Here is a 25,403-nt window from a genome sequence, read left to right as displayed (position 1 = left end):
AAGACAATTTTTAATTAACTCAGTGGCACAGACAATGAGTTTGTTTCCATGTGGTTGAAAGGATGATCCACAGGAAACTGAACTGTCACGAGACAGTTTTATAGCACTAATGTGTACTATAGCTTTAAGTTTACAGCTTATGTTCATAACAGTCAATTACCCATGAGATACTTGGTCGTCAAACTGCCAGTGATGATCAGTGACCATCAGACTATTATCATTGATCCAAAGCACCTCCTGGTGCTAGTGGTGCTCCAACGGGAGTCATCAGCTAGATAACCTTCATGAGAAATCAGAGGATTCCATGCTGGGCTTTGCCCACCACTCATTTTAAGTCCTTAAAATCCTGGAACTGTAATTATTTTCATAGATAGAGATATTCTAAAAACAGCTTTACTGGTAACTGTGCAGAACAAAATCACTAACAAAAATGTAATTGTGACAACACAAGAAACACAGCTCTCTGTGCTTTGGCCTGCTAACACTCCCTGTCCAGAAGAAGGTAGAGAATAGTGACACCAGAGTTTAGATTTAAAGTCATGTCATGTTACCTCAATGCTTATCAGCCACTGCTTGACAGCTGTGAATGTGTCTTTTGCTGTTATATCGTACATCACAATGACACCATCAGCTTTTCTGAAAAACTGCTTGGTAATACTTTGGTACCTACAAGTAAGAACCTGTTTACAGCTCTCTTCAAAAGAAGTAGCAATCTGACAATATAAGCAAAATTTTACAGTAATTCTCCCCACCCCTCCAAAAGGAAGATGTTGCCACACAGTTTCTTCTAATCATCTAGTCTTAGTAGGGGTTAAACCTCTGTTAATTTGGTTTAATATATATTCTAAAATCCCATAAACTAGACAAGGGAGCAGCTGTCATACCAATCTTCACTGCAGATCCTGTTTGAAATGTGAGGCTTATGTGAGGCAATCCCATTCTTCCTGAATCATCAGACCCCTTTTTATATTTAGCAGAAGACTCAGGGAGAACACTACTACCACAAATTACTGCAACAATAAATAAATCCTTTGCAAAAAATATTTTTTTTAAATAAAGTGCTTGGAAAAGTTCCCTCTGTATTCTTTAGTGGATTCTGGGTTAGTCTGGATAATTAGCTGCATATCTTATCTTCTCTCATCCTCTTTCATTTTAAGCTTAAAGGAGAAATTTCCCTCATCATAGCTTAACCCCAGTTGGCAACCTAGTACCACACAGCTGCTTGCTCACCTTCTCCCTCCGTGGTGGGATGGAGGAGACAACCGGGAAGAAAAGAAAACTCATGGGTTGAGATAAAAACCATTTGCCAGGATAGCAAAGGAAGCGATTATATATATATATGTACACACACACACACATATATATATAAAAATAATAAAATACAGGGATATTAAAATGTACAAAACAAACAATGCACAATTTCTTACCACTCAGCCACTCAAAGACCAATACAGCCCGTCCCGAGTAGTGATCACAGAACAAAACTGAAAGCGATCTCAGAAGGATCCCAAGCGAGAGAGAGTGAGCTGCCACCAGCCATCCCACACTTACATACTGAGCATGACGTTCATGGTATGGAATATTTTCTTTGTCCAGTTTTGTCAACTGTACTGGCTATACCCCTCCCAGTTTCTTGCAATTGCACATTAGCAAAACCTGGGAATTTGAAAAAGTCCTTGGTCTCTTTAGAAGCAACTAATAACATCAGTGTATTATCAACAATCTTCACATACCAAATCCCATACTAAATCCAAAACAGAGCAGCTACTGGGAAGAAAATTAGCTCCATCCCAGCTGAAACCAAGACACTCCCTCAAGAAAGTGCTCTGCCTAAAGCTAGCTAGATTTCTATTTGGGGCTTTTTTTTTTCCCAAGCTTCCTTTAGAAAACATAGATAGTCATTATCATCCTTGCTTTTAGTAATAGAAAACTACACAACAGGTGAGGAGATAGGGAAGGAAATTACCACTGAGAACTTACAAAAACTTGGAGATCTTCAACTACAATGGGATTGTTTTCACGAAAATAAAACCCCTCCTTTTTTAACTATAAAGGCATTTTCTGCTATAGAAATAATTCTAGATACATTTTAAAATCAGCCTTCCTGGTAAAGAAATTGTGTGGTATTAAACTTTAGAAACTTTTTAGATCTTTAATAAGAATTTCTTTTACAGATTAGCAGTTTTTCAATACACACTTAGCACCAAATCAGCATGTTATTGCTCCTAGGGAAAGATCTAAATTGCAAATTCACTGGCTGTATTAGGAATAGCCCTGTATTTGTTTCTCTCCCAAGAAGCAGTCTATGCTTACTGATCTTCAACCAGATGATTCCAGGAAGCAAAACTTTAGAGTGTGTACTGGTTTTGACTGGGCTAGAGTTAAATTTCATCATACTAGCTTGTACGGGGCTATGTTTTGGATTTGTGATGAAAACAGTGTTGGTAACACACCATTTTAGTTACTGCTTAACGGTGTTTACACAGCATCAAGGCCTATTCTGCTTCTCAGACTGCCTACCAGTGAGTAGGCTGAGGTGCACAAGAAGTTGGTAGGGGAACACATCTGGGACAGCTGACCCCAACTGACCAAATGGATAGTCCATACCTTTGTGCTCAGCAATAAAAGTGTAGACAGGAGGGGAGAGAGGTTGGCTGAGGCTGCAGCTGCCCAGGGACTGTCTGGGCATTGGTTGGTGGTGAGCAACTGGGATTTTTTGCATGACTTTTTTTTCTTGGTTTTGTTTCTTTTCCTCTTTATTGTTTTTTTGGTGGTGGTGGGTTTGTTTTTTTTTTTTAAATTATTAAACTGTCTTTATTTCAACCAATGAGTTTTCTCACTTTCACTCTTCTGAATCTCTTCCCCCATCTAGTGGGATGGGGGAGTGAGGAAGCAGCTGTGTGGTGCTTAGCCCACTACCACGGTTAAATCACAACAGAATGTTTCTCACCGTTCCTGGCCGGCAGTGTCCCAGAGCTGCAGGGCTACCTGGGTATTATCTACTGTGATGGTTTTCACAGTGTAATCCACACCTAAAACAGAAATACAGGGTAGGTTGTCTTTTTATATGTTCAGTTCGATCTTTGAAAGCCTGATCCAGCAAAAAACAACAATTCCAGAAAGATAACAAGATATGTTAAAACTTATGTCCATAGTCTCTAACTATTGGAAAACAACAAGAGCTTTTATTTGCCAGAAGTTCTTCAGTAATAAAATACTGAATGTTAACAGAGTAGTTGAATTTTGTAAAAGCTGTTAGATAAGGACATAAGAACATAACAACATAAGAAGGACATGGACCAGTTGGAAAGGGTCCAGAGGAGGGCCATGAAGATGATCAGAGGGCTGGAGCACCTCTCCTGTGAGGACAGGCTGAGAGAGTTGGGGCTGTCCAGCCTGGAGAAGAGGAGGCTCCAGGGAGACCTTATAGCTGTCTTCCAGTACCTCAAGGGGGCCTACAAGAAAGATGGGGAGAGGCTGTTCAGTAGGGCCTGTTGTGATAGGACAAGGGGTAATGGTTTTAAAATAGAGGGAGGTAGATTCAGATTAGATATTAGGAAAAAAAATTTTACAGTGAGGGTTGTAGAGCACTGGAACAGGTTGCCCAGAGAGGTGGTGGAAGCCCCATCCCTTGAAATGTTCAAGGCCAGGCTGGATGAGGCTCTGAGCAACCTGATCTAGTTGGGGATGCCCCTGCTCCTTGCAGAGGGGTTGGACTAGATGACCTTTGAAGGTCCCTTCCAACCCTAACCATTCTATGATTTTATGATTCTATAAGTAACTTTCCAAAAGAAGGTACATGAATCAAGGGTCTGTTTGACAGTTCAAAGCAGTCTAAGCCATTAAGCCTGGAATTTATGCTGTATAACTTCAGTTGTCTGAAATTTCAGTGTTTAGTCTGATAGCGCCACATAGGCACCTTCTACAGTTAGTGGAAAAACAGAAGGCACCACACTAAGGGGATAGTGGAACCTAAGGTAAATGCTGAAGATAGATGGACTGAATATGTGGAGAACTTCCCTGCCTCTTCAGAATATAGGAGATAAGCTGACCACAATTAGGTTACTCCCCTAATTCTTATGTGGCTAAACTGAAATGAGACAAAAATTAATTTATCTAAAATTTTAAATGAATCCTCTCCCAATTCTCCTAACCTGTGAAGATATAAGTATCTTCTGGATATTTATAATAATATATAGAGTCTTAAATATTAATCAGTCACTGTCTCCTCCTAATGACAACCTTCATTTTCAGTATCACACTGTACTGTATCATAGAACCACAGAATAATTCAGGTTGGAAGGGACCTCAGTAGGTCATCAACAATTTATTTGGGGCTATTTTCCACATCAATGGGGTTTTTACCACTGACATTAATGAAGAAGCATCCAAGTTCACATTCTTTCAACAGGTAATTAAGAAATCTGGATGGAAGATATATGCATTGCTTACATCTCAAGGAAAAAAAAATTAACTATTCTGCAGGAATTCAATGAGAACACTCTTCTCCAGGTTGTTCACTTGACTTTTCAACTGTTTATTTTGCCAGCCATAGCCCATACCTGCAAAACTCATTTGTGTGAAAACTAAAGCTATGACAAATACTTTCTTGCTGTTGCATTTGCAAGAACACTGGATGACCAGACAAAATATGAAAAGGTCAGATGCATTCCTGTGCTTTTCCCCTGGAAGCTCCTGGCAATTGCCCACATTGTTTTAGACCTCAAAGTCCAGAGAAGCGTATCAGCCTTTTACATGACAACATGGACAAGACATACCACCAGACTCTTAAATGTAGACAATTGCATATAGATGTCTAAGCTTCCATTACAGTTAACAAAAATCTAATCAATGAAGAAATAGGTGTCTAGGAAATGACTAAGCTCACTCTGAAGTAGGCATTAAGGGTCAGATTAATTGCTCCCTGGGCTCCTCTGACTGAATTGATTTGGAGAGGCGGGGCAGAATTCAGCTGTTTGCTCACAGGCACTCAGTGCTATCTGAGATGCCATTTGGTATTCAAAATGTTTGTTTCAGTCTGGCAGGATATGCAGGAGACCTGCTCTCTTCCAAAGCAGCAGCAAAGGCCAGGTGAAACATCTTATAGTGCCACAATTAATTTAAATTCCTATGCTAAGATCTTAGATCTTCCTTGACTCCAATGTAAACTTAGACACTCAACATACCAGTAGAAATTTAACTTCAGGCGTCTTTATCTACTGTCCACCTGAATGTTCTTAGATTGTCACAAATGAAGACAAATCCATTAATTTAAAAATATTTAATGTGAACAAGCTTTATTTCATATATGCTCCAGAATAAGTAAGGCCTAAATACAGATCAAGTACGATGAATCTGGTCACTTACAGTAACTCAGTTGCATTGTAATAACCTATACTTAAGGGTTTCTATCTTGATTACGTGTCTGACTTCTGAAAGTTTGGTTTACAACTTCAGGTAATGTAAGTACAATGTAGGCTTTGAAATGTTTGGCTTTGAAAACACTGGTCCAACATATTTATTTGGTGCTTGGTGTAACGGTAAATGGTCAAACATAATTCATATATTCTACTATGATTCCTCTTTAAAACAAAATCAGATTACTCAGAGGGACAGAGTGGAGTACGGAGGTGGGATGGTTAGTACAGTGCAGTCCAGAGTACAGGATATCAGTTTCAGAACAGTGAGATCTACAAAGAAATTCTAGCTTCACTGAAATCAAGAGGATTTTTCTGATTTATTTCAGTGTTGTCAGGATTTCAGTACAGAATCCACCCTGAAACCTCTCCACCAATTATCTGCTTCCCAGTTTAGGAGAACCCAGTTTGCATGTTACACTCTCCTTTTGGTTAATGGCTTTTACAACATCTGCATGTTTCTGTTTTATAACACAGAGTCTTATCTCAGAAGAAGCTGCTAAGTACGGTTGGAACAAAAATAATAATAATAGTGTTTCTTAAACTTACCTACAGTAGCAGCCGTGTCTGGGAAAAAACGATCTTCACAAAATCGCCTTAAGAATGAAGTCTTTCCAACACTCGAATTGCCGACAAATATAATCTTGAATAAGCAGTCTGGGACAGAGCTTATTCTCTCCTCCTTCAAGTAAGAGCAAACATTAGTCTCCATCTGTTCTATAAATCCTGTTGCCTCTAAAATTTGCCTTGTCTTGAAGGCTAACTGAGATAGGAAAAAGAAGAGAATTTATCCTATCATGTTTTCCATTACTCATAAAGCAATAGTCTATTTCTTAAAATAACTCAGCATTTCAGATGTTTACCATGCATCATTCCAGATCATCTGAAGTGCAGTGATTTGGACTGAGCTCTGTAAGTATACTGAATAAGAACCTTGACTGCATTGAAAAATGCATAAAAATTCCAAAAGAAAACTGTTCATGTTCATCCCTCCAAATCAAAACCCATAAAGCTTTACTTCAGCTATGTTTCTGTCATTTAGTTTTTAAGCAGAAGGAAGCACAATTTGTTCTGCCTATCCACATCCTGTCTACTGCAGGCTAAGTGCATGCTAGAGAGAATATTTAAATCCTCTGTCAAGTAGGTCATTGTTGTCAAGACCTTTGTATGTAGATTGGAGTTGCTTCAGGAAGAACACGGTAGCATCAACTGGTTTGCAGGAGGTGCCTTAGCTGGCCTCTTGTCCTGTTTTGTGCAAAGGTGGGGGAGGAAGAGGGAGATAGTGAGTTTGCTCTTCATGCTTCAGAAGGAGAGCAAGATCATGAATGCTTCTGGCATTAGTTTGTTGGGGCGGGGGTTGTGAGGAGGGAGAGGAGAGGAGGGAAGGGGAGGGAGGGAAAGGCCCTCTGCCAGCCATTTGAGGTACATAATTCCTGAAACTGTTGACTTCAAGATATCAGAACTGAACTGACTGACTTTGAATGAGACATTGAAGTCTGGCCTTGCAAATGTTTTCTACAAATATACTGAAGCCTGACAGAAAGAAGCAGAAACAACACAGAGCTGCACTTGATGGGAAAAAAAAAAAAAACGTAAACAAAAGCTCGAGCTGCTGTCTTCCTTAGTATGAAAAAAATTAATTCGCTGATGTAAATTTTGGGGACAAAAATATGTCTCTTTCATGAGCTGGGCTAATAGCCCATTACAACTATACAGAGGTTTCTTATCTCATTGTTGACTTCTCCTTTTCTCTTAAAATCTTAAACTCCACTGCAACTATAGGCCGCTAGTAATACGTATACATCTATATAAAGCACATTTTCAGTATATTCCCATCTTATTAGTCTGCATGCTCTTGGAAATAAAACAAGTTAACATACAATCATCAGCCTGGCAACATTTTCAAGGTGCTTCTGAGAACAGTAACTAAATACACGGACTACATGACCTGAAATACCTTTTCCCTGGTGGTCATACACACCTCAGTAGCACTAAGACTCAAAAACACCGAAGGCCTTCAGCTCAACTCCTAACATAATAGGCAGTCAAGTAGCATCAAGTCCAATCATGAAAATAACCTTAATAATAAAACTTTATTCTAAAACTGTATCTGAACACTATATTAAGGGATAAGCTACTTCATAGTCTGCTTCAACAAAGTGCTGATGGGAAAACGGAATAGCAGTGGGATGTAAATTTACTTTCATTTACAATGCAGTCTGAAAAAGTCTTCCCTTGTTGTGTCTTTTAAGTGGCCTTCATAGAAACAGTAGCCACATCAAGTAATATACCTAGCTTTTGTACAATTTAACACAAATGTGGAGGAAGGCAGGTATAAATATAGTGTTTCATATTCCATATTGAACGAACAGAGGGGAGAGGAATTGCATCTCAGGAATTGCATTTTCTAGACAGAAAATCTTGCTTTAATTTCCATTATGGCTCCCTCAGATGTTTTCCCAATCACATTTCTGCTTATGCTAACTCCAGCTTCATAGCCACTTAGAAAAATGTTCTACCTGACTGTTAACTCTCAGATAAAAGAGCAGTTGCTGGCTTCATGTACTGCTGAAAATTCTTAGACACTTTCAGAAGTCACCTTTCATGGAAATGGACTTGTTCATTTCTAAAAGGAGAAAAAATTTACATTGGTTCTACTTGCCTGTAAGATGCAGGAGGTCATAAAGGATTAGCAGCTAAATGACAGTGAATGTATGGTGAGTATGAAGGCTTAATGCCAGCTGCTAGGAGCCTGTAACCGTGTTCATAGGATTCCTATGCACAAAGATCACCCACCATATGATATTTCAAAAACACAACAGAATTTATTGCTCTGTTATAGCCTTGCATAAGCAGTTACTAGCATAGGCAGTTCCTAGCATAAGCAGTTACTAGCACATTGTTTTCCCTTTATGAGAGTCTTACCAACCTGACTAAGCCAGAGACACCGCTGAGCAGGAGGATTATCAGCGAGGTCACAGCAGAGAAGGGAGGTAGGCGCAGCACCTTCAGGGCATCCCCTGTTTGTAGAGCGTGCTCTGAATCCTTTCTCCTCTTCTCTGCCCTGAGCCGCCTCTGTTAATACCCTCAGCAGATTCAGTGAAAGAGTACTAACTAGTTGATGCACGCATGACCAGTGCATGCAACAAGGCCTGTCAAGTACGTGCTCTGCTGGCTAACAGCGGTTCCCAGATAGCAACAACATACTGCTCAATAACAACCCTCTAGCTCCCCTCGCCGAGATAAAAACCCTCCTAGCTCCCCTCTCCAAGGTCGCGTTCTCACAGATGTGTGCAGCGTGTAATCTCCTACAGTGGACCTACACGGACCATCATCTGAAATCCCTCACACAGAGCCTGAGTTCAGTATAGTAAGCAAGGAGATCATGGAATGCAGTAATACAAAGCCATGTAGTCTACAGGAACACAAATTGCAATGAATTTAAAAATATCAGTTGTCTCAGATCCTTTGCCTTCCTAGTGCAAAACAGAATGACAAGAGTTCATATCTGAGTGAGCTACATAGGTAACAATCGCACAGAACGATTCTGCCTCCTTTGCACAAGTATTTCTAGATCCTACACTGCTTTATACTGCAGATCCTTTGAGCAGCAAGACGCGGGGAGACAAAGACTGGCTGCAGAAGAAAGTCTAGTTGACATATGGCCCTGAGACTCACATCTCATAACTCATGATGCAGCAAGCAGGGAGTTATCTTTTCCCTGCTGAAGTTTTATTCAGCTCCTGTTGAGGATTATACGTAGAGCTGCCCTGAAAACACTTACTAATTGAATACCACTCCTCCTAGCTCAGGAGGAGCATACTGCCAAGAGAGGGAATCAGTATGCAATCACTTCTGATGTCTAAATCTTATAGTCAAAAAGTGATGATCCCAAGAGGCATCACTTAGGAAATGCAAAGTTGTATGAGAAATTAATCAGACTACAGCTGGTGTATGGAAGGAGATGAAGCACTACTCACACAAAGTGGCACTTACACAGCCTAGAGACTGTCCTAAGCAATGGAATGCCATCAATTGAATAGTCCTTAGCAGGCATAGTCTGAAAGCCAAGAGGACCATGCAGGACCACGCACATATTTCAGTGCCACATAGACAGAGAGTTCATGAGAAAGGAGTATTCTGATGTGGTTTTTTTAAACTAAATTTTAAAAAACAAGCAAAAAAACAACCCAAACTAAGAGCTGGGCAAAGGCACTGACATTTCATAGAAAAGAGAGAATGGAATTCTCAGTTCTAAGTGACCCTTGGAAATGAACTTCTTGTTTACCTTCACAACGTTTCTTTAGAAACTGAAACAAAATGTTTTCAACAACCAGGTAGGAGATATTTTATAATCTCTTCTCTCCCCTCCCTGCTTGCTCTCAGCTGGTTTTGGGGAAAAAAGAATTATAAGAAACAAGATCTGAAGGAATGCCCATTTCCTACTCAGCTGACAGGATGTGCTTTCAAGGGGCATGACTGCCAAAACAGAGCAGGCAGGACAGATTTGTCCTAGCTGGATCTGACGGCTTACCTGGCTTTTGCTGTCCTAAAGTCCAATGATGCCATACTTTGAAAATGTGATACAAAGTAAGTCATATAGCAAGCAAAAAGTATGCATTGTATTAAATCATTTCAAAGGATGAAGCTCTGTTCTGTGCCCTAGACTTTCTATTAAAATGTACCATTTAGAAGTTATTATGTAACCATGACACAATTCTATCATAATTTTTAAGATGTTTGCTTCTTCTGAAAGAACTATATAATTATGAGCAAGCATACCCATTTTTCCTATACTTTAATCTTTTAAATATATGCTTCAAGAATCTAAAAATGAGTAATGCTTAACAATTATACTAAAATTAGAAAACAAGCCTAGCTCTGAAGCAATGGCAGTGCAAGAAGGACTTTAGACTCCAAAGAAATATACCTTCCACCATATTGTTTTAACGATTATTACTGCATGGTAAATTCACTGTTAACATACAAGCTAGAGCCGAAAAAAACCCTGGATTTCAATTTGCTAATTAAAAGCCTTCTCAAAAAATATTTAAAAAGTAAAGATATTTGCTCTCATTTTTTCTTAGACAGCATAACAACTACCAAAGTTGACTCAAAAGTATCAGAATATGAGAAATGTCACTTTTTGGCAAAAAAAACCCCAACTTTAAAAACAAAGACTTGCTTCCTTTTTTTTAGACAATTGCTGCCTTTCAGTGGATCTTCATCCATTGCAAGGCTTAACTTCACTCTTCCTAAACAGTCCTTCTTATAAGTCTATGCACACATTGCCTGCAGTTACCACTCCTTTAGGCTGAGTTCCCTTCTTTGCACCTTCAACATTTATCTGCAGTACATTTCTATGTCCATATTCATGTAAGGGCTTAATTTGTCATGCTTTAACTTAAAAAATGAAATAATTTTAGGTTCTAAGAATAATGCACTACGCTTCAACTCCATTTCATGTTTTCCAAGGTCCTTTAGAATAGAATACAATAGAACAGAATAGTTCCAGCTGGAAGGAAGGTACAACAATCCCGTAGTCCAACTGTCTGACCACTTCAGGGCTCACCAAAAGTTAAAGCATGTTATTAAGGGCATTGTCCAAATGTTCCTTAAACACTGACAGGCATGTGGCATCGGCCACCTCTCTAGGAAGCCTGTTCCAGTGTTTGACCACCCTCTTGGTAAATAAATGCTTCCTAATGTCAAGTCTAAACCTTCCCTACCGCAGCTTTGAGCCATTCCCATGCATCCTATCACTGGATACCAGGGAGAAGAGATCAGCACCTCCCTCTCCACTTCCCCTCCTCAGGAAGCTGCAGAGAGCAATAAGGTCACCCTTCAGCCTCCTTTTCTCCAAACTGGACAAACCCAGAATCCTTAGACACTTCTCAGAGGACATTACTTCCAGCCCTCCCAACAGCTTTGTTGTCCTCTTCCAGACGCATTCAAGGATCTTAACAACCTTCTTAAATGGTGGGGCCTGAAACTGCACACAGTACTCAAGATGAAGTCCCCTGTGCCTCCTTACATTTGACAGTGTTTCCTTCCGTACAGGCTGCTCTCTAGAAGATGACGGTAAATGTTCCACTGATTGTTCTATGTTTTTCTTATCCATTTCCATATCAGAAGAAGTATTCTCATCTTCTCCAGTCCATCTGTTCTGCTGCGTTTCAACCAGCCTGTCAAGAAGCTGGGGTAGGTGATCTTCCTCAATTGATATTATTCTTTGGAGATGCAATGCTTTAGATATTCCTTCAGTGGCTCCAGCATCAGGGTCTACAGAGAGAACTCCATTTAATCCAGCAGAATTCCTTCTCTTTGAGTTACTGAAAGCATCATCTTCTTCAAATGATTGGCTAGACAGAGAAAAAAGTAAGTACATCACAAAAATATACTAGACCTGGATTCCTTTTGTTTTATTCTAGTGCAACTGAATTTAATCTTTTGTGTTTTTTACTGCTCACAGCAGTAGATTCAGTCTAATGTCTACTGAAAAGTCATCATACAATGTGTGTGTATGTATATATATAGTGTGCTTGATAATTATAAGCATCATGGGGAAAGCTAATAACTTACGGGGAAAACCTGAACCAGAATACAAAACATAAGATTAGCTTCATTTCTAACCTCATGGAATAGCTAAAGTAAATTGCTCTACTGTGATTTCCTACTCCCTTCTCCTCTCTGTTGTGGAAGAATGAAACAACACCCCAACCCAGACCCTTTCTATGTGTGATCTAATTCTCTCTTTAGCAGGTAGGAGGGAGATGGGTTTGTTTAAATGGATAAAAAAAAGGCTAAGTGGGGATTCAACAGGAGAGTGAGTGTAGATAAAACAGATTGAGTCTTCTCAGATGTGCACAGGGACCACAGATGCAAGTCGCAATAAGAGAAATGATGACTTGATACAGGGAACAAAATTTCTTCATGAGACGGGGGCAGCAAGGGAATGGGTGCCCAAAGAGACTGTGGGACCTCCATCCAGATGTTCAGAAACTCAACAGAATAAGTCCCTGAGCAACCTTTTCTAGTTTTGGAGTTATCCCTGTTTGAGCAGGAGATTGGACTAGAGACATCAGAGGTTCTTCCCACCTAAATTTTTCTATTACTTTTGCACGACAATTGCTTTTGTCAATTGTGCTCCACTTCTCAATACTGAAACATACTAAACCATGTCTCTGAAAGCTTTCCCTCCTTACACTTCTTAACTTTGTGCCTGCAGTGAGATTGTCTTAGCTGCTATTTCAAAGTGAAATACTAGTCTTCTTTCCAGCTCCTCTTCTCTCAAAGGAAACAAGTTAGGGTTTCACTGAGATCACTATCTTGTTCCTGTTGATTTCAAGTTTACAACCACATGGTTGAGAATTAAAGTCTCTATGTTTTACTAGTTCCACATCTTATACTTTACAACAGGACTGCTCTCCTCCACAATGAGAGGGGAGGAGGTATATTCTTTCAGCAAGTTACCAAGGATATTGTACCACATCAGCATAGGGTAATGAGCCAGCTTTTGTGTCTCCATTCGTCTCTTTATTTCCAAATTTCTTAAACTGCACAATAATCTTACAGTGATAGACACTTTAGAAATATATGCTTTGAAAAGTCCAAAAGTATCAGAAAGAAAACATTTCACATCTTTCTATAATCCTCATCGCGCTCAAACAGAGAACATATGAAAAAAAGTTCTTACCTACTAGGCAGCATCTTGCCCTCTATGTATTTCCCAATGACAGACCCTGATCTCTGCTTCCAGATGGCTTTTGGAACACTTGTTTTGCATTTCTGCAGAAATACAGAATATGTCTTACTAATTTACTCTTGTCATTCACTGTGGTTAACTGCCTTCATTTCTAATGCTTAAATAATGCATCGAATATGAAAGAAAAAAAATTGCAGAAAAAATCTTAGAGGTATAAATGCTTCAAAATACTGATTGATAAAAAATCAGAGCACAGACACTCCAGATCCTGCAAGAATTCATCTTCTTTGTAAACTAAGTGGAGCACAATAAAACAGCATAGTGTCACAAAAAGAAGTCACTAAATATATGCTGGTTTGCACTAGCAGCTTCTTGTAGGAATAAGAACACAAACAAGTGTAAAGTAAGTGGCCTCAGTATCCTTAAGCCAGGGTACTTCTGGGGCGTTTTAGTTAATGTGATGTGATCTGTCCTTACCCAGTACTGACAGGTATTCAGGTACTGATTCAAGTCCTCAGATTATTGTACTATTGTATAAATGTTTCAGGATATTAGCTACTCTTGACTGAACAGATTAACACAATTTAATTGTTCAATTTTTAGGTTATTTTGTTCTCTCATGATTGCATGCTTAGCTTCTTCCAAAATACATTTATCTCCATCAAGATAGCTCCAACTTTATAACTCTAAAAATGTAGCTCTTAAAATTGCTCAACAAATTTAAAAATCATATTCTCAAGTGAGAAAAAAAGACAATATAAATTAAGAATGGGGCAAGATTTAAGTAACACAAGAGTCTGTCCCCTGCACAGACTTCTGATCCCCTTCTTTTGAGACTGTTTGATACCCCTCAACATTGGGTTTGAAAGTAATAGTTGTTCACCTGTAAAAATATGTCACGTTCATCTTTGAGATGTTTGTTCCTCTCCCTACAAAGAGAATACAAATAAAAGAAATGCTGAGGCCAAGTATATAGAACTGCTGACATTTCTACTCAACATTATCAGACAGACTGGACAATTGGCAGTGTAAAAGGCAAGACAAATGCACTCTAATTTGGCATATCTCCACCATTGATCGTGCTTTATTTATATTCTCACCACAGCCAGTTCACTGTTTGGGCCATTGAATCTCCAGTAGGGCTATGCTGATTAAAGCCACCTGGCATCTGACTCTCATTCTGTAGTTTATCACAACAAATGCCTTAACACATAGAAATCAGTTCTGGTCAATATGCCTTCACTTACTCTAAATTCGAACATTTAAAGCTTTTCACAGTAAAGGTAACTTCTTAATGTGGAGAGGGTGTAATGAACACTATCTCTATTAATCTGGTGACAGTTGTGCAGGCCCATTATGTCTCTCTGAGAGCTACAGTTGTGGCTGTCATGGAAAAGTCTCCCTAGGAAAACACCCATCTTCCATTCATCAAGAAATGGAGACTCCAGGCAATCAGCCACCTCTGGTCAGATCTGACAACACAACTTCTTACTGCATCGTTCATTCTCTCCATCTATTGCTGGCCTGGCCACAAAAGAGACCAAGCAGCCATTACAGTCTTGGTGAACAGAAACAACCTCTGCTGTCAGATGTTTCTGTCTATAGCCGCATTACCAGCAGCAGGCAAGATCATACCAGATGGAGTGGCCCATGGTAAACACACTGCAAAGAGCCTTTCCTCAAGCATGGGAGCTTTTTAGGTAACTTAAAATGAGGCCTCCTCAAGGAAAATTCAGTGAATTAAGGCCTATAGGCAAGTACAGGCAAGCAAACTCACCACTAAGCAAACAGAAACTAACATTGCTGCACATTAAGAAGAGGGTTACAGTTGTCTGAACACAACACCAGACTTTGAAGTCTATCAATACAGAAATGTTACAGAGAAAATTAGCTAACTATATTTTTATGTAAATTTACAAATAAACATTTTGGGGAAAGAATTTTTGTTTTGGCTGTACTCCCGTCACTTTAGAAACAGCAGAGCTTTTTAGTAAGCTTCAAGTCTCCTGTGGCCAGGCTTCCACCAGAGAACCAGCTTAGAACACTTCCCCACTGTTTTATTTCACATTTGACTTTTGGAACAGAGATTGTCCTATAACACCAAATTGCCATACAAAGCAAATCTTATGTGTACTGCCTTCTACTGTGTGCAAGAATGGGGCTTGCACACAGTAACCATTTTTACTGTCTTTTCTATCATTATCCTGTGGTGGGTTGACCTTGGCTGGCTGCCAGATGTGCACCCAGCCATTCTCTGACTCCCCCTCCTCAACAAGAAAATAAGGTGGAAAAGCCTGTGGGTCAAGATAAAGCCAGGAAGATTGCTTACCAGCTACTATCACAGACAAAACAGACTCAACTGCAGGATGATGAGAAACAAAGACAAAACTAAAATTGCCTTCTCCCCACCCCTCCTTTTTCCCAGATTTAACTTCACTCCCGCACTTGCGACTCATACCTCCTTCTCAACCCCAAGTGGCACAGGAGGATGGGGAATGGGGGAATTGTGGTCAGTCCACAACAGCTCCTCTCTGCTGCTTCTTCCTCCTTGCACTTTTCCCTTAGTCCAGTGCGGGTTCCCTCCCACAGCTTAGTCCTTCACAAACTGCTCCAGCACAGATCCTTTCCATGGGCCATAGCTCCTACCAGGAGCCTGCTCCTGCATGGGCTCTGCACAGGCTGCAGGGATCTCTCCTCCAGTGCCTGGAGCACCTCCTCCCCATCACATCCTCACTGACCTTGGTGTCTCACATGCTTTTTCCTCACTCCTTTCTCTCAACTACTGCACAGTGTTTTCTACCCTTTCTTACACACACTTCCCCAGAGGCACCACCATCTTGGCTGAGGGGCTCAACTGTGCTCTGTGATGGGTCCATTGGAGCTGGCATGGGGCAGCCCTGGCCTCTCCTGTCTGGCACAGATGTCACACTTCCAGTGCCCCACTACCAACACTTAGACATCTACACCCAGTACATATCCCAGTATAATTTCATCCTTTAATGTACCTCTTTAGAATGATGCAAGAAGTTCTCGAATGTAAGGTCTACATTACCTTAAAAAATCCATCTGCTTCAGAAGTCCCAACTTCTCTCTTTGTAAGGTTTCTGTCACTCGGTACACCTCCCTGTAGTGAAAAGAAATAAATAAAATTGTTCTAACCATGGTAACAATAATGCTAAAATGCTTCCCCCTAGGAATATCCACATTTGAAATTTCAGCTTCTCTAAACCTGTAGACTTTATTTTGCATGAATGGTTACTAATTTTAAAAGAGTTTATTCACTATAAGGCCCAGAGTACCGCAGCACCACAACAGTTTGAGTTAGCAGAGGAAGGAGTAGAGATTCTTTTTAAAAAAAATTGAGCTTCATAATTTCTTCACCCAGAGAGCTTAATATACACTGATATTGACACTTGCATCATTCAGAGGAAATATACTGCTGAAATCCTTCTCACTTATGCCCACTGAAGACTATGTAACATTTTAGCCAAAATTAGAGTTTATCTTGCTGCTGGAACCATGTTAGGCTCATACATCTACATTCCCTACAATTCCTTTTCAGTTCTTGACTTTAACAGTTTTGCAGCCTTAAACATTGGACACGGTGTCTCAGATTTTCACATCAGATTTACACCGTTTCCTTTGACTTAATGCAACTTGGTGTCTGGCCTTAAATGTTTTTTGCCTTGCAGCGAAGTCTCAAGTTCTTCCCATGCACAGTCTGAACATTACACCTGCTTCAACATCTCAGGTCTTACCAGACTGATTCAGATGTTTAAAGCAACACTGCAGGTGCAGTTGAGAAGGGCTGAGCTCTAATTCCATAAAACACTATTGAATCCAAAGTGCTTTGTAAATGCAGCAGTACTGCATTTACATGTAAATGCAGCAGTACTGACCACTGGGCAGATTTCCTCTGTAGCTTTAAAACTAGATCATTCCACAGTCTTTGCTTTGGATCTGAAAAGAGAGGCCTCAAAGAGGAAACAAACCACCTTGAGGAGGAATATTTCTACTATCTACTTCCAAAACACACATCAAACGTACAAACTTAAAAATAGCGTTCTAAACACAGTGACTGTTCTTCAAAAATCACTTATCAACAAAGTTCATTATTTATTCCCTCAAAAAAATTAAATTGGTAATAACTAAGTAGAATTTGGGAGAAAGTTCAACAGAAAAAGAATATGACATTTGATCTAATATTCTGCAATAGCAAAAGATTCTGTAGAAGCCAGATACGCTACAGAAAACGTGCTGAATTACCTGGGGAAAAATGACTAGAACTGCACTTGGATTGGCTGGTGGTTTCCGCTTGTGACAAAAATTTAAATCACAGCACTGAATACCCTGAGAAGGAGGCTCACTGGCACACTAAGCAAATGCACTAGAACCACTGCAGCTGGAGACTTACACTTCCTTCTCCTCATGTAGTCTTGATGCTTCCTCCTGAAGCACCTGTAACTGTTGTTGAGCCAGGCTCAGTTCATGAGATATTCTCTCCAGGTCGCTCAGCAGCTCCTGGTTAGTCAGCTTGAGCTTGATGTTCTCTACTTTGGTTTCTTCTTTGCCACTGAGAAGTTCTGTACATTGCTGCTCTAACTGGGATGGAAGAAAAGAGAACTGAAAGTACTATAACTAACTGAGGCATCTTAGTTTTGAGGCTTTCAATTCAAGTCTTAGAGGTTAGTTGAATAGGGAACCTATTTCGATCAAAGCTAACATATGAATAAAATACATATGGTGCTCTTCCACTGCTCTGTGTACAGACATAATTATGTTACACAAAATCAAAGCCATTGCACTCTATGAATTAATGTCATCCAGTTCAAAAATGCACCAGGAAAAAACAAAAAAGGTGTTAAGAGAACAGATCAGCATACTTCGTTGGTATTCACAATGGCTATTTCAGACAATTTCCCACAACGAGAAGGTCTACACAGAGCAATTCAGAGTTCTCCCTAAAAACTGTTAGACATAAATCTGGTAGAATCATTGAACAGTTAGGGTTGGAAGGGACCTTTAAAGGCCATCTAGTCCAATCCCCCTGCAAGAAGCAGGGACATCTTCCACTAGATCAGGTTGCTCAGGGCCTCATCCAACCTGGCCTTGAGTGTTTCCAGGGATGAGGCATCTACCACCTCTCTGAACAACCTGTTCCAGTGTTCTACCACCCTCATTGTAAGAAATTTCTTCCTAATGTTGAATCTGAATCTACCTCCTTCTACTTTAAAACCATTAACCCTTGTCCTATCAGAATAGATCCTGCTAAAGGGTTTCTCCCCATCTTTTTTATAGGGACCCTTAGGTATTGGAAGATTGCTATAACGTCTCCCTGGAGCCTTCTCCAGGCTGAACAACCCCAACTGTGTCAGCTTGTCTCCATAGGAGAGGTGCTCCAGCCCTCTGATCAGCTTTGTGGCCCTCCTCTGGACTCACTCCAACAGGTCCACATCCTCCTGTCGTAGTTCAGCCCCAATCGGACCAGACTACGCAGTCTCTCTCTCACTCCCCCCACCTTCTGAGAGAACAGGGAGAGAAAATATAAGGAAAAACGGCTCGAGGTTTGAGATAAGGACAGGGAGAAAATCCTTAAAGTTACGATCACGGGCAAAACAGACTCGACTTGGGGAAAACTATTCATTTATTACTACAAACAGCAGGATAATGAGACAGAGAACAAGATAACCTCCATCCACCCCTCCCTCTTCCCAAGCTTAACATTATCTCTACTACCTTCCCCTCCCGAGCGGCACAGCGGGGAACAGGGAATGGGGGTTGCGGTCAGTTCATCACATGTTGTTTCACGCCGCTGCTTCATGGTTGGGGGAAGAACTCCTCGCATTCCTCCCCTGCTCCGTTGTGGGGTCCCACCCCTACTCCACAGTCCTTTGTGGAACTGCTCCGGCGTGGATCATCTCTTCCACGGAGTTCAGTCCCTTCAGAACAGCTGTCCCAGCGGGCCCTCCACGGGCCACAGCCGCCTTCAGGCATCCACCTCCCCCGGTACAGGGTCCTTCACGGGCTCCAAGTGGATCTCTGCTCCTCCGTGGACCTCCATGGGCTGCAGGGGGACAACCTGCTCCACCATGGTCGTCACCGCAGGCTGCAGGGGAATCTTGGCCAGGAGCTGCATTACTCCTCCCCCTCACTTCTGAACTGACCTTGGCGTCTGCAGCCGTTCCTCACAACAGGCTGGTAGATGTCTCTCAGGATCTTTTTTACATCTTATTCACTTCTCATCTCCTTTCCACTTCTTGCAGCCGGGCTGGACTGAGTCGGGCCCAGTCGACTGCCTGGCAAAAGGCCCTTGACATCCCTGGCCAGATTTAATTCTGTCAGGGCTTTAGTCTTCCTTACCTGATCCCTAGCCACTCAGACAATCTCTCTGTAATCTTCTCATGCCACTTGTCCTTGCCTCCACCCTCTGTAGGCTTCCTTTTTGTTTTTCAGTTGGTCCAGGAGCTCCTTGTTCATCCATGCAGGCCTCCTGATGTTTTTGCTTGACTTCCTCCTTGTCGGGATGCATAACTTCTGAGATTGGAGGAGATGCTCCTTGAATATCAACTAATTTGCTTGAGCCTCTCTTCCCTCCAGGGCTTTATCCCATGGTACTTTGCCCAGCAGATCCCTGAAGAGGCCAAAGTATGCCTCCTGAAGTCCAGGGTAGAGAGCTTGCTACATGCCCTCTTCACTGCCCTAAGGATCTTGAACTCCACCATGTCATGGTCACTGCAGCCAAGGCTGACCTTGAGCTCCACATTCCTCACCAGCCTCTCCTTGTTGGTGAGAACAAAGTCCAGCATAGCACCTGTCCTCGTAGGCTACTGTATCACTAGTAGGAGGAGGCTGATAAACCTTCCCATCCCCAGTAGTATCAATAAGCAGTAACTTTTCTGCCATCTCAGCTAAATCTACCAAGAAGTGTGAATTAGAGCTTTTTAATTCACTTTTATATTCACTCTCCAAAGCATATACAAAGGAAAGATACACCTTCCCTGGGAAACAGATAACAGCAGATGACAGTGGTTTCTAGTACACAAAGAAGTTCCAGCTGCTTCTCCCTGGCTAACTGAGCAAATTAAGATGACAGAGAAAAAGTTAAGTAGACTAAAATTAGTCCACTTCATATTAGGGAAGGCACTGCTGACCTGAAAATAGAAAAGCTTTTTTATTTTACCAGTACGCATTTTGCATTTTAAGGGATGTAAAATGTTCTAGGAGTATTACAATAATACCAGTTCAAATGGAGGATTTTGTTAGAACTCTCATTTTGCACTTTCCAACAAGCAGAGCTCACCCAACCCAAAATCCGTCCTTACCCAGCTCTGCCAATCTGTTCATGCTCCACCACACTGCTGCTGTTCTAGTGTTGGGTTTGAATGCAACCTTAAGGCTCAGGTTCAAAACAAAAGCAGAAAATACTTTCTATCTGGGATTGAGAAAGGTCAGGAAGAAGAGTAGAGTGGAAGCACTTACCTCAGCAGCAGCAGCACCTGCCTAACATATTTGCTGAACTGTAGCCTCAGCAGTCTCACAGTTCATATGGAACACTGACTAGCTGGGCATCAAATTACTGCTGAGCAATGTTGGTTTACATTAATAGATCACTTCAGTTCCTGAGTATTGCTTCCATTTCTTGACAGAATTAAGCTGGAATTAAGAAGAATTAAGCAAGATGACAATTCAAGCTGACTATTCTGAGTAAAAGACCAAATCCTTCAGGTACTGGAAGACAAAACTTTCTTATCCAGAGGAGTAGATTTGGGAGAAGCAAAAAATTACCACACAAAGATGAACTTTCAGAAAGCTTAAGAGCAAGAAACTGCAGGCAGAAATCTCACTTACAGAATCCAAAAACTTACACAAAGACTGGCCTGGAAACGTAACTGTAATGGTAGCCATCATCAGCTCCCAGAATCATAGGTAGTGATGCTAGAAATACTTGCTATAAGTCTTGGTGCTTACACTTGTGAGAAAAACAACTATGTTGAAACTATGCTCAAGAGTAGATGCTCATAATATTGAAAGCCCAGGACACAACAAGAGGAGAAAGGGTTATTTCATAGCAACACAGAGCTTCTTCCTTCCTTTCACTGTATCTCTTCAATCCTTTAACTGAAGCCAAACATTTCTTTTAAAGCATTCATTTAAAGAACTCCCAATACAGTGGAATAACTCATTAGGTGGATGAATGGTATAGAATGGCATAGACCCTATAGGCTCTAGCTGCTTATGGGAGCTGCAAATTGGCTCCCATGGTCATCAAGTAGATGAAAATTGATTGGGAAAGACCCATGGCACACAGTCACATTTAAGAAAATCTAGGGAGCAGAGAGAATTAACGGATTATCACAGGTAAAATGGGAGGAAAAACTCACAACTTTAAAATTAAGTAAAGAACTGGGATTGTCCAATACAAAAAAACTATTGCTGAGGACAGCTATTGTTGTCCCTCAGAGGCATTAGGCACTCTCCGTGCATCCTCTGTTCTTATCTAAGTAGCCTTTCTGTATTTTTTATCTCTTTTTTTTTTTTCCTATTTATTTCAGGTGAACCTGAAAGAGGAAACATTTCTACAGTGTTATAAGGCTGGGGATTATTTCATTCTTTATGCCTTTATTAATAATCCCATAACTTGATTTGCATTCTTTGAGTGCTACTGATCCATATTCTCATGGATCTCTCACTCAGAATCACAAGATCACTGGTTGTAATCAGCACAGAACTCACAATTTTATGTGAGAAGCCCAGTAACTTTCCTGCTTTTTACCTGGCCCACATCTACTGTCTTCCCCTAATACAAGGTTCTGTGCCCTAGATGTTTTGCTGGACATCCTCTGTCCCCAGTGCCTCCTTCTGAGACATGCCATCCCATATCCCTTGAGGAACACTATTGAGAATGTCTTGTGCTTTATCTAAGCCATGTAGAGCAAGCTGACAATTCAAGATCATGGTAGCCAGCAAAAAGGCCTAGCCAAAGGAATCTTGGCCTACAGAAGGCCAGTCAATATGGAATCAGATTAGTATGTCAGTCATGCCAGGCAGAATATCCTCATAAGGGAGACTCCCTCTGGCTAAGTCAGCAGAAACAACATTGAACTTGTCTTGTCTGAAAATTCTCTTTCATAGTTTTTTTATAATAATTTTCAACACAGGAATAATTACCTTGTATTTATTTTTTTTCTTTTTTAAAGAAAATAAAAATACTTATCAGTGAAGTTCAGAAAAAAAAAAGTATTACTCCCAAGAGGTTCTCTTATATAATCAAGCATTGAAGTTGTAATTAAGCAAAGCTACCATTACTCTCTGCAAGAATAGATTTAATTATCAAAGAATATTTCCATGCAAGACAAGGAGGTGAAAGTGACAGAGCACTCCGGATAAGTCAAACATTAGACAGGTGGAAGCTAACCTAGCACACTTTGATATCTAGGTGAATGAAGAGTAATACCAGAAAATGAGTGAGGTTATAGTATTACAAAAACACATCTGAGGAAAGATGAGAATAACTCTCAGAGATTATCATTAAGAATTAGAAAAATATATGTACAAAACCCTGTCTCTAACTATACTCAGTTAAGCATTCAAATAAACAGGCTAGGCTGCTATACCAGGAAAAAAAAAAACCAAACACACACACATATAAGATTGACAATGGGTACTAATCAGCTGGTTGAATCACAAAAGTTTAAAATACCATCAATCATCTGAACAAAATGATCTCACTTATGACATCATTAGAAGTTATTAATTCTATTGGCAATAGTAGACAATAGGCAATGTCGACAACAATCATAAGACAAAACTTCCTGATACTGCTGTCCATACTACCTGATTAGACCAGGCTAAAAGTTGCATGTAACCTTTTTTTTCCCTGTAGTTCTCTAAAAAAATATGTGTTCTAAATTTGGTATAAAAAAACCCACAGAAGCTATTCCGCTTATATACCAAATTTAGAACACATATATTTTAGAGAACTACAGGAAAAGGGTTTTACAGAACTAGTGGCTGATAACTAAGTTTTAAACATAGCTTTAAAGCATCAAAAAACCCAATTAAAAAAAGATAGAATATTAAAATATAACCATTACAAAATTATGATAAATTTATTATATTTTTGCAGTTAGCTTCAGACTAAAAAATGTCTGATTTATGTGCTCCCACAGATATCTTTGAAGTATAGATTATTTCACTATAGTGCTACAATGTGGTAAACAGCCTGCATAAAACCACTTCTATTCTGATTCACAGTGGTACTGAGCAAAGGTAATTAACATCAGGCAGTTCATTTAAACTATGTAATGGCCTTTTAGTTCAGTCCTATATCCTCATCAGCTCAACTTGCACAGTTACAGTAAACTAGAGGTTTGTCTCCCCTCTTACTCAAGTACAGTCCTACAATTCTCATCAGATTCAGCAGCACCTGGATTCATTCCTCAGAAGAGGATCTAAAAACTATACAAAACTACAAAACTGCCCTCATATTTATTTTTCCTCTTCCTTCTGTTCCACTCTTACTTCCCTCCTACTTCCCAGGATTGGCACTCCCAAGCACTGCTACTAGGAAAATAAATTTTACATTCATTTTATATACATATTCTACAGAGGGAGTTGGTTTCACAGCATTCCATTTCAGCCCTTTAAATTCCATTGCTACCCCCTTTCCCTGTCTCTAGTCTTCCATGCACTGACCTTGAAGACTCTTCACAGGAAGTTTACATATGCAGAAATACTCTGCTTCCCCAAGCAGGCCATGCATTTTAAGAAGTAAAACACATCAGGCTTTTATATAGGAACTTGATAAGTTGTTACTATGCAAGAGAACCATACACTGCTATAAAACTGTTATCACAGAGAGATGTATCAGGAGCAGGTTGTTCAGGAGGAAGCATTTCAAGTTCATAGTGCTGAATAGTCCAAAACAAGTAAACGAGCAGCTGGTACAAGCTTAGAGCAAAAGCGTACACTCTAAGATTCAAATCATTGTTCTCTGCTCTTGGGCTGTCGGGCAATAAGCCATTTCCCAGCACATTGAAGGCAGTGGAATTCTGCTACCTTTTCATAAAATTAACGTAGTACCTGGGGAGAATACCTGGAGCATTTTTTTTCATTTTATCATATAAAAGGAAAATTGCTTTAAAAATAGAGGTTAACATTTTTCCTATGCATATGCGTAGAACTTTAGCAGTCATAACTCCACTTTAAATGCATTCAGATATCTAACACTCATGACACAAAAGCAACACAATTGCAGTCACAATTTGGCTGAACCACATCACACCAACTTGCATTTTTAGGACCTAGAATAGTACCTAAAGAAAATCATATGAACAAATAAAAATGACCTATGTTTTAACTGTGAAGGATATTGGTTAATACCCTTTTCTGTTTTTGAACCAATTGTTCCAGTTCTTGTTCTTTTGACAGCAGCTTACACTGCAGTTCTTGACTGTAGGACTGAAACCTCTCTGTGTCCTGCAAAATTCAAAGAGGAAATGTATTAACAGAACAGCACAATTTCATCAGCTGAAGGAGCTATAAAGAATCAGGCATGAAAATAATAGGCAAGCTTTTCACAGTGAACATAACAAGCTACTAACAGAACTCAGTTTAGGGATGGTACCACTCATGAATCTAGACTTCTGAGCTGGACTACACCAGCAACTTCAGTGACTGCAGTTGCTACAGAATGTGCAGATTGCATATGAATAGGCATCAAGTCTACAAAGTGGAGGCAGAAGTGTTCTTAGGCACAAGTCTTAGAAGCTCACCCAACTTAAATGAATCCTCCCATTTCCAGACTGCTAAACAAGCAGGAAAAAAAAAAAAAAAAAAGAGAAAAAAAGTGAATAGCTTTCTGCACATTTGGTTTCCTGAACCAGAAAACAGCTGACACAGAGAAGTGATGAGAATGCACTGACGGATGTGGACAAATTGAAATTATTATTGAGTCATACTGTAACTCAGATGCAAGACATCAGGATTTATATGGGAGATACAGGCTACTGACAAACAGCACAGCAACTCAGGTTGAAGTAAAAGAAACAATACCTGCTACCTTTAAAATCCACCACTAACAACTATTTGTCACAGATTTTCCACTGGTATAAGCAAGTGATCTCAGCTTCAGGCTCTGGAATTCACTTAGGAATTATATCAGTCTGCCCACTATCTAAGTATCCTGCAGTCACTGGCAACTCCCAGTCTAATATTGTTATTACTCCTTCAGACACTCCTCAGCTGAGACAAATTGTCAGACCTCCCCTAAGTAAAATCAG

The 25,403-nt window shown here is 40.2% G+C and overlaps 1 protein-coding gene across 4 annotated transcripts in view; it reads right to left on the bottom strand.

Moving 5' to 3' along the window:
- Window positions 1-25,403, bottom strand: part of CRACR2A (calcium release activated channel regulator 2A) — a 78,832-nt gene that overhangs the window by 12,840 nt on the left and 40,589 nt on the right. For 2 of the 4 annotated variants that reach the window (XM_086759197.1, XM_086759189.1), the window contains exons 7-15: window positions 24,505-24,600; window positions 17,537-17,724; window positions 16,175-16,246; window positions 14,006-14,051; window positions 13,114-13,205; window positions 11,452-11,779; window positions 5,967-6,099; window positions 2,951-3,032; window positions 552-666 (exon numbers count right to left, since the gene is read on the bottom strand). In XM_086759197.1, coding sequence (XP_086615323.1) covers window positions 552-666; window positions 2,951-3,032; window positions 5,967-6,099; window positions 11,452-11,779; window positions 13,114-13,205; window positions 14,006-14,051; window positions 16,175-16,246; window positions 17,537-17,724; window positions 24,505-24,600 — 1,152 coding nt within the window. Of the gene's footprint in view, window positions 1-551; window positions 667-2,950; window positions 3,033-5,966; window positions 6,181-11,451; window positions 11,780-13,113; window positions 13,206-14,005; window positions 14,052-16,174; window positions 16,247-17,536; window positions 17,725-24,504; window positions 24,601-25,403 lie in introns of all 4 variants that reach the window. The other 2 variants (XM_086759184.1, XR_015260152.1) reach the window with 2 other exon arrangements.

Source organism: Chlamydotis macqueenii, chromosome 1, assembly GCF_036417535.1.
Source record: "Chlamydotis macqueenii isolate bChlMac1 chromosome 1, bChlMac1.mat, whole genome shotgun sequence".
Classification (NCBI taxonomy): domain Eukaryota; kingdom Metazoa; phylum Chordata; class Aves; order Otidiformes; family Otididae; genus Chlamydotis; species Chlamydotis macqueenii.
This window is presented reverse-complemented; position numbering and strand designations above follow the sequence as displayed.